This window comes from Columba livia, chromosome 2, assembly GCF_036013475.1.
Source record: "Columba livia isolate bColLiv1 breed racing homer chromosome 2, bColLiv1.pat.W.v2, whole genome shotgun sequence".
NCBI classification, from domain to species: Eukaryota; Metazoa; Chordata; class Aves; order Columbiformes; family Columbidae; genus Columba; species Columba livia.
Window position 1 is genome coordinate 141456815 of NC_088603.1, and position 14195 is coordinate 141471009.

At 39.0% G+C, this 14195-nt stretch overlaps 1 protein-coding gene across 49 annotated transcripts in view; it reads left to right on the forward strand.

Moving 5' to 3' along the window:
* Positions 1–14195, forward strand: part of RIMS2 (regulating synaptic membrane exocytosis 2) — a 469796-nt gene that overhangs the window by 196409 nt on the left and 259192 nt on the right. For all 49 annotated transcript variants that reach the window (XM_065054186.1, XM_065054187.1, XM_065054205.1 and 46 more), the window contains one exon: positions 1653–2578. In XM_065054186.1, coding sequence (XP_064910258.1) covers positions 1653–2578 — 926 coding nt within the window. The remainder of the gene's footprint in view (positions 1–1652; positions 2579–14195) is intronic.

Sequence of the window (14195 nt, forward strand, 5' to 3'; positions counted from 1 at the left end):
CGTGTGCACACTCTGGTCAGACGGTTGTGGTTTTCCTGTGCTGAGCAGAGACAACGTTTCCTTTCTGGCTGTGAGAAGAGCATTTTCTCTCCCACTAGCTAGGCAGAGGCCTTTCTATCTTACTGAGCACCAAGGAGAACCTTTTTTTCTTCTCTGCCTCACTAAGTTGAAGTCTTTCCTTTTCTTATCCTTACTAGGACAACTGTGGCAACAACAGGGCTGTGTCTTTGCTCTCCTTTTTCCCGTCCCACACTAGGCAGGATCTCTTGGTTCCTTCCTGCAAGGCTGCCCTGCAGAATCAGTGGCCATTTGTGAGGGTAGAAAACATGTTCAAAGGGATCTTAATTGTAAAGATAGAATTAAATATAATGGGAAAGGGCCGATAATGCAAAAATAGGTTCACATACATATTTTCATTACTTAAAGCTTGAGCTGATATATCTTATTCCAGAGAAGGCCCACCTCCCAGTCTCTTTTATCCACATTCGGGATCTTTGCTCCACTTTCCTGCAGGTAAATCCTTCAGTCCATCTGGGGCAAAAAACTAAGTAGGAATCTGGGCATATCTGGAAGTAGCATTTTAAAGGCTTTTTACCCTGTTAGGATTGATAAAGGCAGGATCTGAAGCTCCAGCTTGTTTTTTCCCTATGAATCACCACTCCCTATTGAATTGATCCCTTCTAATCAAGTAGCAAAGAATGTTGTATCAAAGAAATAGAATATATAAGATTCATAATATATTCCAGACACATCCTCTATTAAAATATTGCATATAATAAAATCATGTGCTCCAGTCAATCACTTGTCAGTGTCAGGAAATAATTGAAAAATGTTGATAATTTTTTTTTCACCCACCTCTGAAGCCTCAGAAGTTGTCTATGGCTAGATATTGTCTATGACAAAGAGTCAATGCTTAATGTGCTACAGGAACTCCATTTTGGTATCTGGCTGGTGTGTCTTGCTCAAATGCATGGACTAATATCATTGCCATCTCTTTAGGGATGGGAAGGATTTGTTTGTCAAGTCAGACAGGCAGGACTTTGAAGCTCTTTCCCTTCTTATGCAACACAAAAAAAATCTTCTGTTTTCTGGCTTCATCTGATTTAGACAAGTGCTGCCATTGGATCTTTGTTTGTCCTGTTTTCTGCCCTTGGCAAACACTATAGATTTGTGGGAATGGACATGTATGTTTTTAAGCAATAATGGCTGCTAAAAGATCAAACTAACTGCATGATGCATCTTGCCTTAATTTCTATGGTGATTATAAAAGCCTATGAAACAGAAGTACATGGTCGAGTTTTATAGCTGTAAAATGATTACAAAGGATTATAAAATTTTGGTACTTGTAAAGCAGTTATGGCTACAAAATAGCGTAAGTATTTATATTCTATGTTTTATAATGTTGCATTAACATTTTTTCTTTAAAGCTGTTTTTTATTTAAACTGTGCACCATAAGCAGATTTGTAGCGTGACCTGCTTTCTTTAATTTAGTACAGAAAATGTGTTAGCACTTTCACAAAGAAATGCAATCAATGGATTTTTTCTTTCCGTCAGCTGATCATTCTGTGGTTTAATTAGCATTAACTGTATACTTATGCAATAAGAAATATTCACAGAGTTCTCTTTCTTCTTTCTTGTCATGATTATTTAGGAAAAGAAGCCCATCAATATCAAGAGAACAGAACAGAAGATACGACCAAAGGGACGAGAGAGACGAATATTCACAGTATGCTACATCAGATAGTGCGATGCCCAGGTCACCATCAGATTATTCGGATAGGCGGTCGCAGCGTGGGCCTCAGTTATATGAAGAACCTGAACTGGGTGATTATAGAGATTCCAACAGAAGGAGTCGCAGGCGTTCCAAGGAGTATCCGGTAGAAGAGGAGGATGCACAGAACAGGGAAGAATATGAAAGACAGCAGAGGGAAGAGGAATATCAGGCACGATACCGAAGTGATCCTAATTTGGCTCGTTATCCAGTCAAGCCACAACCATATGAGGAACAAATGCGCATCCATGCTGAAGTGTCCCGAGCACGTCATGAACGGAGACATAGTGATGTCTCATTGGCAAATACCGAATTGGAAGATTCTCGGATGTCTATGCTGAGGATGGAACGACCGTCGAGACAAATATCTGTATCTGAGCGCAGAGCTGCCATGGAAAATCAACGTTCATATTCTATGGAAAGAACTCGAGAGGCTCAGGGACCAAGTCCCAATCGTCAGAGGACCACAAATCATAGCCCTCCTACACCTAGGAGGAGTCCAATTCCTCTGGAAAGACCAGACATGAGGCGCTCTGATTCTTTAAGGAAACAACACCATTTGGATCCTAATTCTGCTGTACGGAAAACAAAACGTGAAAAGATGGAGACCATGTTACGGAATGATTCACTCAGCTCAGACCAGTCTGAATCTGTCAGACCTCCACCACCAAAGCCCCATAAAACAAAAAAGGGAGGTAAAATGCGCCAGGTTTCATTAAGTAGCTCAGAAGAAGAATTGGCATCCACTCCAGAGTATACGAGTTGTGATGATGTAGAGATTGAAAGTGAAAGTGTTAGTGAAAAAGGTAAGATTTGTAAATTTTTGACTCTTTCAATATAGAGCTGTGGTTCAGTTTCCATTCCATTGTATGTTTATTTTACCTATTAGAATTGATTGCAATCATATATCTGCAGTCCTCCACAAGTGAACTCAAGTTTGTTGTGATGGGAGATGTTTTTTTCTGATTTTTTCTTTAATTTACTTAAATCTAAATTTAATGGTTTACATAGAAAAGAACATCACCGTTACTATTTGGGTATGTTAAAGGAAAAAACATGCTTATTGAAAAGCCTGTCAATTAAATCTGCAAAATATCTAAAGCTGGACTGTCATATAAGGCCATGGTTTCATGTCCATTAATACCAGATTTGGGTACTCCTGGATCACAATGAGTGCAAATTGGATCTGGATCAAGTGTGGGCGCATGACCGCGTTTCTGTTGAATTAACTAGAGCACAAGATACAGAGCTTATGCCAGTTTCATGCCAGCTGCTGCAGGTTAAAAAGCATTTGATCTGCAAAAAACCTTGTGTGTATAAAGTTAACTCATTTAAATTTTAAACAAATTTGAAATGACTGAGGTGGTTTATATAAATGGAGGTTTATTTTTGTTGTGGGGATATGGTGCTTTTTGGCTTTAGCGCTTTTTAGAATTCATGATGTTGGAGTTACAACATTGTCAGTAAGAAAAGCTAAGACTAAGTGAAATTATTCCCAGTGTAACCAGAAGTAGTGTGTGACTTAAATATGAAAGCATTGGGGACCATCACTTTGAACTGAATCAAATGAATAATATTGTTTCTCTTATCCTTCACGTATGTTGTTGGTCTAAAGTACAATAGTTATAACTTGTTTTCAGTTATTACGCTTATGCTAATGCATCTTTACTAATTCTCATGAATGGCTTGTGCTCCTTCATAGCTCAAGGTATGAAGAGCAAGGAAAAAGAAGTACAATAGTTAAAACTTATTTTCAGTTACTATTATTGTTATTCCAGTGCACCTTTGCTAATTCTCACGAATGGTCATCTGCTATTGTGGGCTGGGATCAGAAAATTTGCTAGTATTTTTTATTAATATTGCTTTCAAATTGGTTCTGAACCAAATAATTCATTAGAATTTGTTAAATTACTGTGAATTTTCATATGTTGGTAGCAGCAACTGTGGTCTGACAAATAAGGAGCAAGACAATGTAGAATGGAAGGAAATTTAACCCAGATCAAAGTAGACAGTTACATGCACTTACCTGTAACAACTGTGATGAAACCTTGACCGACTTAGTCTTCATGATGAGCAGAAAAACTATCAGCTTCAGGGTGTTCAAGATTTTGATCTTAGTAACAAACTTGAGGAAACTAGACCAAATCAATATATGGGAAGTAGTAACAAAGTGTTTCTTTACTGAAATTCAGTATAGGAAACATAGTATACAGAATAATTATAACATACAAAATTGTACGTAAGAACATACTATACAAACAATGTTTGATTCTCTGTCATCATAGTAATCTGGCATAAATAGTAGCTTTCACTTAAATAATTTTGTATTTTAACTGTCAAAGAAAACATTATTATTAATAACAATGGTTAATAATAATGAGAATGATAACATCATATCTGTCCTGATTTCTGAGATAGTGAATTAAGCTAAATTGAGCATGTATTTGATACATGAATGAAAAAAGCTTGCAACAGTGAATCACTGTAAGCAGTTTTCATGACATATAGAGTGTTTCAGCATGGCCCAGTGGTGGCCTGTGGCTGGAACCAACATGGAACAGCCTTGGTTTTTCATAGAGGAAAAAAGCAACTGCTTGGATGAGAAAGAGGTCTGGCTGCTTCTGACTGTGCCTGCTTCCAGCCTGAGCTGCAGGGTCCTGTTTCTGCCCTTGCTGATGGGCCAGGAGGCTGTGACCATGCATGGAGCAGTCAGCCAGCCCAGCAGTAACACCTGTCCCCAGAGCCAAAGCCAGCTGGTGCCAGCCTCCACAGCCCAGCTAATGTTATTGGACAATATCCTCAGCCCCAGTTGTACTTCTCCCCCACTTTTTAACCCTAGAGCTCCAGAAAAGTATTTGTTTGAGTGGATTTGGGAATACTTGGCTTCTGCTAGGCATGGGGGAGGTGAGAAGAAATCTTCAAGGATGAAGAGGAAGAGGGGGTCTCACCACCTGGATCCACCGCTGCTATGCATACACCCACAAAGTCCTACCTAATTCTTTTTATTTTCATGAATCTCTCTTACCTAAAAGCAAGCAGTTTTTCATGAATACCACAAAAATGAATCCAGCACATAATCCCCCCATCAGTCTTCCTTGTATTGCAACACATTATTTCCTTAATTGATAAAGTACAATTAAGTGTTTTAAACACCTCTTATAAAAATGGATTTCTCCTCCCCCCAAATTACTCAGTTTCTGCCCTTAAAAAACACTCCAGACCTGAGGATTTCTCAGCTGTACTTTTAAGCCACATACAAAGTCTGTTTGGCCAAAGATATAATGCTAAATATAAAACACTTGGCCTTGGAGTGATGAAGGGTGGCAATGTTAGAGTGAGATTTTGGATGCAGTAATAATGACTTCTCCAGAAGAGGAGAATAATTTGTTCTCCATCTCTTTCTCTATGGAGTACCCATGTCTTTTCACAGATTCTGCAAATAAATATTAACAACTGCTCAGCTGTGAGGAACAGCCTGGGCCTGAGCTGCAGCAGCAGCTGTTCACTGAATTACATCTGAGATTTTACAAGGTCCTGACATTGGTTTTGAGAAAATGGTCTGAAAATTGTGAAGTGTCTGAAAACGTAGGAAAAATTACAGTCATGTGCTCTTGAAAGGGCTGAAAGATTGCCTTTTGAAGCTTGTCTCCAAAATGAAAAGCATTTTTATGTATATATGGTTAGAACATATATATGCGTACAAATGAAGATTAGCCATTTCATTATCCAAGTCCAACAGAGACATGAACCAGCTGCTGGATTAAGAGCTCTGGGAAGAGCATCTGTTATTACTGAATGTCTTTGACTTTAAGTATTTGGATCTGATCTCATTTCAGTAGCTGTGTGCTTTAAGGTATTTTTTCCCTTGATTTTTAAAACTGGAACGTGATATTTTCTGCATGTTTCTGGTAATGGTCTGAGAAACCTTTGCCTTGGAATGCCCCTGTCTCCTCTCCATGGGAGACAAGGGAAACTGTGAGTGGAGAAAGCTGATGAACACCCAGGCAGCACTCAGGCACCCAGCAGGCAAGCCATGTGAAACAGAGACATGGTGAAGAAGCATTGTAAATGGAGATTCAAGTGTGGAAGAACTAGATTCTTAAGATATTGCACAGTATTTGTAATACAACTATATTTGGACAGGAAATTTGGGTTATAAACTAGACTGAAGACTGGCATATTGGAATGGGAATCAGGAGGCTTCAGAAGGATGATCAGACAAGGGAAGTAAGTTTAGGAACTGCAAACCAAAATGTCATTGGGTGGCTGGAAACCAGGGGGTTGAGATGGAAACAGGCTGAAGAAGAGGGGAGAGAAAACTGGTAGATCAAGTAGGACAAACCTGTGAGCTACAGTTTGGGAAGAACAGATAAAGTGAAGAAAACAGATCTGATAAAGATAGCTGGGAAGGTGAGAACTGGAGCTTCCTGAGCAGTAGGTTAGAGGATTCTGATATGGGCTGAGAAGCAGAAGCAGCAGTTTGGGAGAGACGAGTGGCTGGGGAGAGAGTTGTGGTCAATGGGATGGAGTAGAGTTGGAGGCCTGTATCTAGTGGAGTGCTTCAAGGGTCAGTACTGGGGCCTATATTATTCAATATATTCATCAGTGATTTTGATGAGGGAATAGAGTGTACTATCAGCAAGTTTGCTGATGACACCAAGCTGGGAGGAGTGGCTGACACACCAGAAGGCTGTGCTGCCATCCAGCGGGACCTGGACAGGCTGGAGGGTTGGGTGGGGAAAAATTTAATGGGATATAACAAGGGAAAGTGTAGAGTCTTACATATGGGTAGGAACAACCCCAGGTTCCAGTATAAGTTGGGGAATGACCTATTAGAGAGCAGTGTAGGGCAAAGGGACCTGGAAGTCCTGGAGGACAGCAGGATGACCATGAGCCAGCACTGTGCCCTTGTGGCCAGGAAGGCCAATGGCATCCTGGGGTGTATTAAAAGGGGGGTGATTAGTAGGTCGAGAGTAGAGGTAGAGGTCTCCTCTACTCTGCCCTGGTGAGACCACATCTGGAATATAGTGTCCAGTTCTGGGCCCCTCAGTTCAAGATGGACAGGGAACTGCTGGAGAGGGTCCAGCATAAGGCAACGAAGATGATTAAGGGAGTGGAGCACCTCCCTTATGAGGAAAGGCTGAGGGAGCTGGGTCTCTTTAGTTTGGAGAAGAGGAGACTGAGGGGTGACCTCACTAATGTTTACAGATATATAAAGGGTGAGTGTCACGAGGATGGAGCCAGGCTCTTCTCAGTGACAATCAATGATAGGACAAGGGGCAATGGGTACAAACTGGAACACAAAAGGTTCCACTTAAATTTGCGAAGAAACTTGTTCTCAGTGAGGGTGACAGAACACTGGAACAGGCTGCCCAGGGAGGCTGTGGAGTCTCCTGCTCTGGAGACATTCAAGATCTGCCCGGACGCCTTCCTGTGTAACCTGATCTAGGTGTTCCTGCTCCGGCAGGGGGATTGGACTAGATGATCTTTCAAGGTCCCTTCCAATCCCTAACATTCTGTGATTCTGTGAAAAGGGCATTCAGAGAGAAGGACATGAGGTGGGCTTGGGAACTTTGGCAAAGAGGAACAGGGACTCCCTGAGCAAGGCATGTGGATCTGGTAGCATTGACCTGTAAGCCTGAGAGGGGGGTTTGGACAGGTGAGAAGTGCAGGAGGATGGTGAGGAGCCAGTGGTGTGGCAGACCAGTTCATTCTTTAAAAGGCTGGGAAACAATGCATGACAACAGTGTTAGATGTATGTAACTGAGATCATAATTGTGCTTACTTGAAACTTAGGTTATGCCATAATTAGATTTTGCAGACTGAATATTGTACAGGTCTTCATACACATTAAAATTGTCCTTAATGACATAACTGAATACTAATTTACCAGGTGACTGTATGGTACATTTCTGTTTTCCGTAACACTGAAAGAACGAAAGTGCTTAAAATGTTAGAGAAAAACACTTCTTGAAATGCCAGTGCTGTTATGAAATCATAAATTTTAAATGGCAGTAAAATGGATCCTCAATCAGTAAACATAAAGATCATAATGACTTATTTTTTATGTTCTAGATTGTTCAGTTGACCAACTCTTTCTCAAAACCATTTCAGTTTACTTGGATCAGCTTCAAGGCTCTGAGAAACTTGGTTTATAAAGTAAGAATGGTTGTGGTGTTAATTGCAGTAAAGTGAACACTGAACCATCACCTACAAAGCTCCAAATGAAGTTATGGTTTTTGTGGTGTGCAAGTTAGGCCCAGCTGTCTCCATTGCTTGTCCAATTTAAGTGTCTTCTATTGTGAGGGAATATTAAAGTATTTTTTATTTACATTTTCAGTTAGATGTTTGTCAGTGCAATTGTAATGAATAGACCTTAGGGCAGGTTTGAAAGGGCCTCATAATTTGTCAGCCAGCATGAAGCAGATGTGAAGCTACAGGCTTATTTTGTGTGTCTTTAGGCTTTCCAGGTAAAGTCAGAAAATCAAACGCTACCAGTGCCCATATATTCCTTGTGGCAATGCTGTCACACCTGCAGTCTGCCAAAGTCCCAGTCTGAAGAGACTTGCCACAGCCATGCTCAGGAAAGCCAGTGGTGCCTGGGGCTGTCCTACCCCCACTCAGAACACAGGCAATGGAGAGGTGACCTGCGCTGGAGCTGGGGTTTCGTCTGCTTCTACAATTCTTCACAAATCTCTCAAACTCCAGAGTTCCAGCAAGGAACAATCTCTACATGGAAAAAGAGAATTCATTGAAGGAAATCTAGGTGTTTGATAGCTCTAAATACTGCTCTAATTTGCTCTAAGTAGGACATAGTAGATTTTCCAACGGTGGTAAACAGTTCAGGCATATGCACATATCATGCTCCCAGCCACTTTCCAGAGCACCATGTGAGAGGTATCTGTTTGCACAGACGGTGGCTGACATCTGAGGTGGGTGGAAGCTGTGGTGGGAAAGGCAAATGTGTCCATGCTTTGTCAGAGGTGCAGTTCTTAAGTTTAGTGTTTGCTTTCTCTGGTCTTTTATAAAACATGATAGCCAGATGGATGCCCATTTTTTATCAAGGAAACTCATATGCCTAGAATGATAGAATCATTTAGGTTGGAAAAGACCCTTAAGATCATCAAGTCCAACCATTAACCTAACGCTGCCAAGTCCACCATTAAACCATGTCCCTAAGTGCCACATCTACATGTCTTTTAAAAACCTCCAGGGATGGTGACACCACCACTTCCCTGGGCAGCCTGTTCCAATGCCTGACAATCCTTTCTGTGAAGAAATGTTTCTTAAAACCTAATCTACAGCTTCCCTGGCACAACTTGAGGTCATTTTGTCTCATCCTATCACTTGCTACTTGGGAGAAGAAACCAACCCCCTCCATGCTACAACATGGTAGCTGTAGACAGCAATAAGGTCTCCCCTCACCCTCCTTTTCTCCAGGCTAAACAGACCCAGTTTCCTCAGCTGCTCCTCATCAGACTTGTGCTCCAGGCCCCTCACCAGCTTCATTGCCCTTCTCTGAACTCTCTCCAGCACCCCAATGTCTTTCTTGTAGCGAGAAGCCCCAAACTGAACACAAGATTTGAGGTGCAGCCTCAGCAGTGCTGAATATGGGGAGACAATCACTTCTCTTGTCCTGCTGACAACATTATTCCTGATACAAGCCAGGACGTTTTTTCGCCACCTGGGCTCACTACTGGCTCATATTTAGCCAAATGTCAATCAACAACCCCAACAAAACACATGGCAAGAGAGGTTGCAGTGATCTTATATACTTCAATGTCCCTGTGTTGTTGATTGAAATCTGCAGAGCACAAGCTGTGTGAGCAGAAATGTGTGTATGCAGGATAAAGGGTTAATACATTGTTCTTTGTCACTAAGTGCGTTGAAAACATGGACATATAACATTGTCTTGGCTGTGTCATGGTCTTTTACAAACATTAAAACAACTTCATTTCTTCATTATAGGAGTTAAAAGATCCTTATCTCTGGAGCAGCTTGCAGGAGCTATTTGTTTACTGCAATGATGAAACCAATCTACTAGAAGTACAGTTTAGTTTTTGTCTATTTGGAAACAATATACTCATTGCAAGTTGGAAATGTGTGGTAGCTCATGGTGTGAGGAACAGAAAGCACACCGAGTGTTACTGCAAGAACAGTACATGTCTTACATGAGCAGAGATGCCAAGCAAGTGGGATACCATCATAGTGCTCTCAGTTTTAAATTCTGAGAGCTAAGGGACCTGATTTCAATCCTACTCATGCCAGTTTTGTATATTTTCCAAAACTTTGGCTTCGAAGTTGTTCTGAGCTAAATTAGATTAGAATGAGGTCATTGATTCTAAAATTTGCTTCATTCAGGTTAGAGAGTTCCTGAAAGTCTAACTTCTCTGGAAGAAATTGTACTAGAAGGCAAAATTTCAGGACTGAGCTGCAGCACTTGACTTGAACACAAGAGGCTTTGAAATCCCACACAATTTCAGCATGGATATATCTTAGAATTCAAAGTATGACATTTTGAATTGCCATAAGGAGAATAATTGACTATTTAAATACTGAAATGTGTGTCATATTTTATTAAAAGCCAGATTTGAGGGACTCACATTTTTTATTGTTATTAGCTCACTTAATCTTGCAGTCTAAGAGACTGTGTTTTGCACCTCTGCATCTTATATAAGGTAAATGTGGTTCTAATGTATGAAGAGTTTGACTGGAAATTCTTCCCCCCCCGCCTTTCCCTTATGAACTACCTATATTTTAAGTGCAAAGATAACAAATATTAAGAGAGAAGTATTAGGCTGTTTTTCTTATATGTTCAAGCAATAAAAAAAATCACTGATTTTAAAGCACTTCTTACAACATTAAATGAGAAGTATCTTACTACTTTAAAATATTACTATTAGCCATGACAGAGTTTTCCTAAAAAAATACTTTTCATAGATGATAACAGAGCTAGAATGTTTAAAGTTGCAGAGATTTCTAATGGTAAAGAATATTTTTCTATATCTTTGCCAAACCTTCTTTTACTTAGACACTTCTGTGTTCCTTAGAAGATGAAGGGAAGGGATGTCATATTCTGCAGCATTTGGAGGAATCTACTGTTTAACATTTTAAATATGCAGTCACTTAAATTTGGTGTAAGCCAATAATATCCCTCACAGAAAGAGCCCTGCCTTTCCCAAATTCTTGGCTGCATATTCACATCCTTATATCACTCCTTTCGCTCTGCTGGCAGAAGCATTCAGGCAGGTACACACTGCATCAAGCCAGGAAACTTTTGCGAGGTAGCGCTAATTAGGCATAAAGATGGTAAATATTAACATTTAAAGCTTCTTGATAAAATGATATTGAATGTCTTCTTAGGTATTATAATGCATGCTGAAAAGAGGGTGTGTAACTGATTATGCCTTAGTGGAACCTGAGGATACATAAGGAATTGCTGAAGTAAGGAAGAATAAATATTTTCATATAATAATCAGAGAACACAGAATATTTTCTCATCAGTAAATGAATGTGAATAATTTCATAGCACTTTGGTTCCAACAAAAAAGTCTAATACTCAGTTTTAGTCATTAAAACCTTGACTACATTACAACCTGAACCTTCTATAAGCAAATATACACAAACCATTAAAACTGTAATTTTTCAATCACATTTCCTGGGGCTTTGCTGGAACTACAGCTATAGCAGAAGTCTTGTGCAGGCACCAGATTAATTCTCTATGATGCAGTGCAAGAACTATGAGTTATTATTGAAGTATTTTAGTACATTAGTTGTAGTTATTTATGGTTCCAGATGGGAATAATGATTAATTATTAATAGGACAACATTATTTTTAATATTTTTAATTCAAGGAAAATTCCTATCACTGGAAGTTAGCTTCAGCTTAACTCCATATTTTTAACACTAATTGCAATGTGTATTATGCCCTGGAAATTGTCAACATTTTGTATTGTGAAATGTTTTGTTTTTCAGTTGAAACAGTAAGACATTGAATTTTCTGAGTGACCAATCTTAAAAATATCATAAAAAGCATTGTTGTTTCTCTGAGTACTTTAAAAATATTTTTCAAATTTAAACAGAAAACAAGCAAAGAAAATTCTGTTATAGTTTCAAAATAATTTCCCATTAGCCTTTCACATCTTGGCAGCTGGAATATTTCCTGAATAAGCTCAATAAATATTCATTAACCTTTTACTGTAAGTAGCAATGAAATAAACTGCTGTCCAAACATGCTTGGAAAGGGGTTCATCCTAAGAAATGCAAAGCTTCCTATGGAGATAGTTACAAGGAAATTTTGGTTAGAAATAGGTGGACCAGGTTGGATAAAATAAGAACTAAGTTTGAAACTTGAGACTTGTAATATAAGACTTGCATCAGAAATAAGAGCTATTAATTCATACAGATTTGGCAGAGATATGCCAATATGAAGACTTGCTGGATTCTGTATAGAATGTTTCTGTTCTTTGTAATGCTATGATAGGAGAAAAAGCCATCATGGAATTTTTCTCTGAAGTTTTCAGAATATTTACCTAGATACTGTGATGTTTTTAGTTTTTTTCAGAGCTGAATCCCAGCAAACACAAATAATGACAGAAAAAAAATACTTCCAGAATACAAAGCATATGTTTTTCAAATTACAATTTTCTTCATACTTTGATAAAATAATTATTCTTCTAGTAAAATAAAACACTCAAACCTATCTGTCACATATCTAATGACTACATTTTAAATTATGTTAGTGCCTTTAAATAATATTAAACTTATTTAAACTAGTTTTGCAGGTATTTTTTCTGCTTCCGCTGTTAACTACCAGAAATGAAATGGGCCATTGTCCTTTTTATTTTATTAATTAAAAATAATTATTTAGTTGGAAGTATTCTATCAATAATACATTATTCTTCTTTTTTTTTTTTTACATTTTCTTTCAAAATGTAAGCATCTTTCTTGTTCTGCTGCTATTTTTATGTGTATTTCATTAAGGATAGGGTAATCAGAAGGGAAGAAGTAGAGAAACGGAAGTGGAGGGGAAATAAGCAGAATGGGCTGCATATATGTCATTCACCTGAAAACTGGATGCATCCTAGGATGCTCTGTCCTTTATCCCTGCTGCCCCAGGCTTCCCCAAATGTGCCATCCAAGACCTTGGGCTGGTCACAGAAGCTGCTTCAGATGAAACTGAATATTGTCAAAGATGAGAAACAGAAGCACATGTTTGCTAGAAGAAAGCATATCCTTCCCTTTTTTCCCCCAGTTGTCTCCCCATTCAAGCCTCATCCATTGCAATTATAATCTAAGCACCAGAAATATTTGCCATGAACAATCTACATAAAGTGGCACCAATTTCTGTGTCCTTTAAGTGGCTGGGCTCTAATTTCAACTGCAGCTGTCCAGGGGCTGCTCTATAACACGGGAGCTGGGTCTGTGATGAAGGAGACAGCGCGAGTGTGATGGGTGAGCTGGGCAGCTTAGGGCAGGAGCTGTCAGAGCTACAGTCCTACAGAAATCTGTCCCCACGTCTCACTCAGAGACTCGTGGAGCTGGTCAAGTGTTCCAAAAGAATGAAATACTGCGACTCCCCACTCCCCCACCAATGAAAATCCACCTGGCGAATGATGAGAACCTTTGAAAAATCGGGCCACCTGCCTAGGAATCTGATTATTGATTTAAGAACTGATTTTCACCCTAATTGTGGAAATTCTAGCTAACTTTTCCCAACAGTAATATTTTCTTGAAAATATATCTAAAACCCTATAAATGTATTTTGAAGTTTTTGGTGTCTTTCATTAATTTCAAAAGATCATTAGTGCATTTCTCCTGTGATGGTCCACTGTTTTGATATTAAAATCCTCATTTTAGGGGCAAGATAGAAAAACTGTGATGCAATAATAATGACTTTTCTGATAACTGAGAAAATATTAAATAAAAGTATCTGAAGAGTATTTGGTCATTACAGTCTATCAAATTGATGCTCAGTGGTTCTGTTTTAAAATTGCATTGAGAAATTTATTTTGCCTGGAGATACAAACTACTTACATCTCTCCTAAGAGTAAAGTGTTATGATAATATGTATGCTAACACTTTCACCTTTTCTATGGAACTAATCCTGTTTGTCATGGAGAGGTTAAAGACTGTTGTGAAGAAAAAATAAGACTGTTTAGCCCAGCATTATTTTTTCTTGGCTATAGATCATCATTTTTTTAGTTATAAAGTTCTCTGCATGGTTTTGAAGTGTGAAAGCATTTGAAAAATCTAATTTTAACATGTTTCTGAAAATATTTCCTATAAAATGTATCATGTCCTACTGTTAAAATATTTGCATCTTAGAACATCCAGCTGTGTTGATGACAAAACAAGTCTGCAGGATTTTGGTCTTAACTACTAGATGATTGTGGTTGGGCATTGCTACATTTTAAAAAAAAC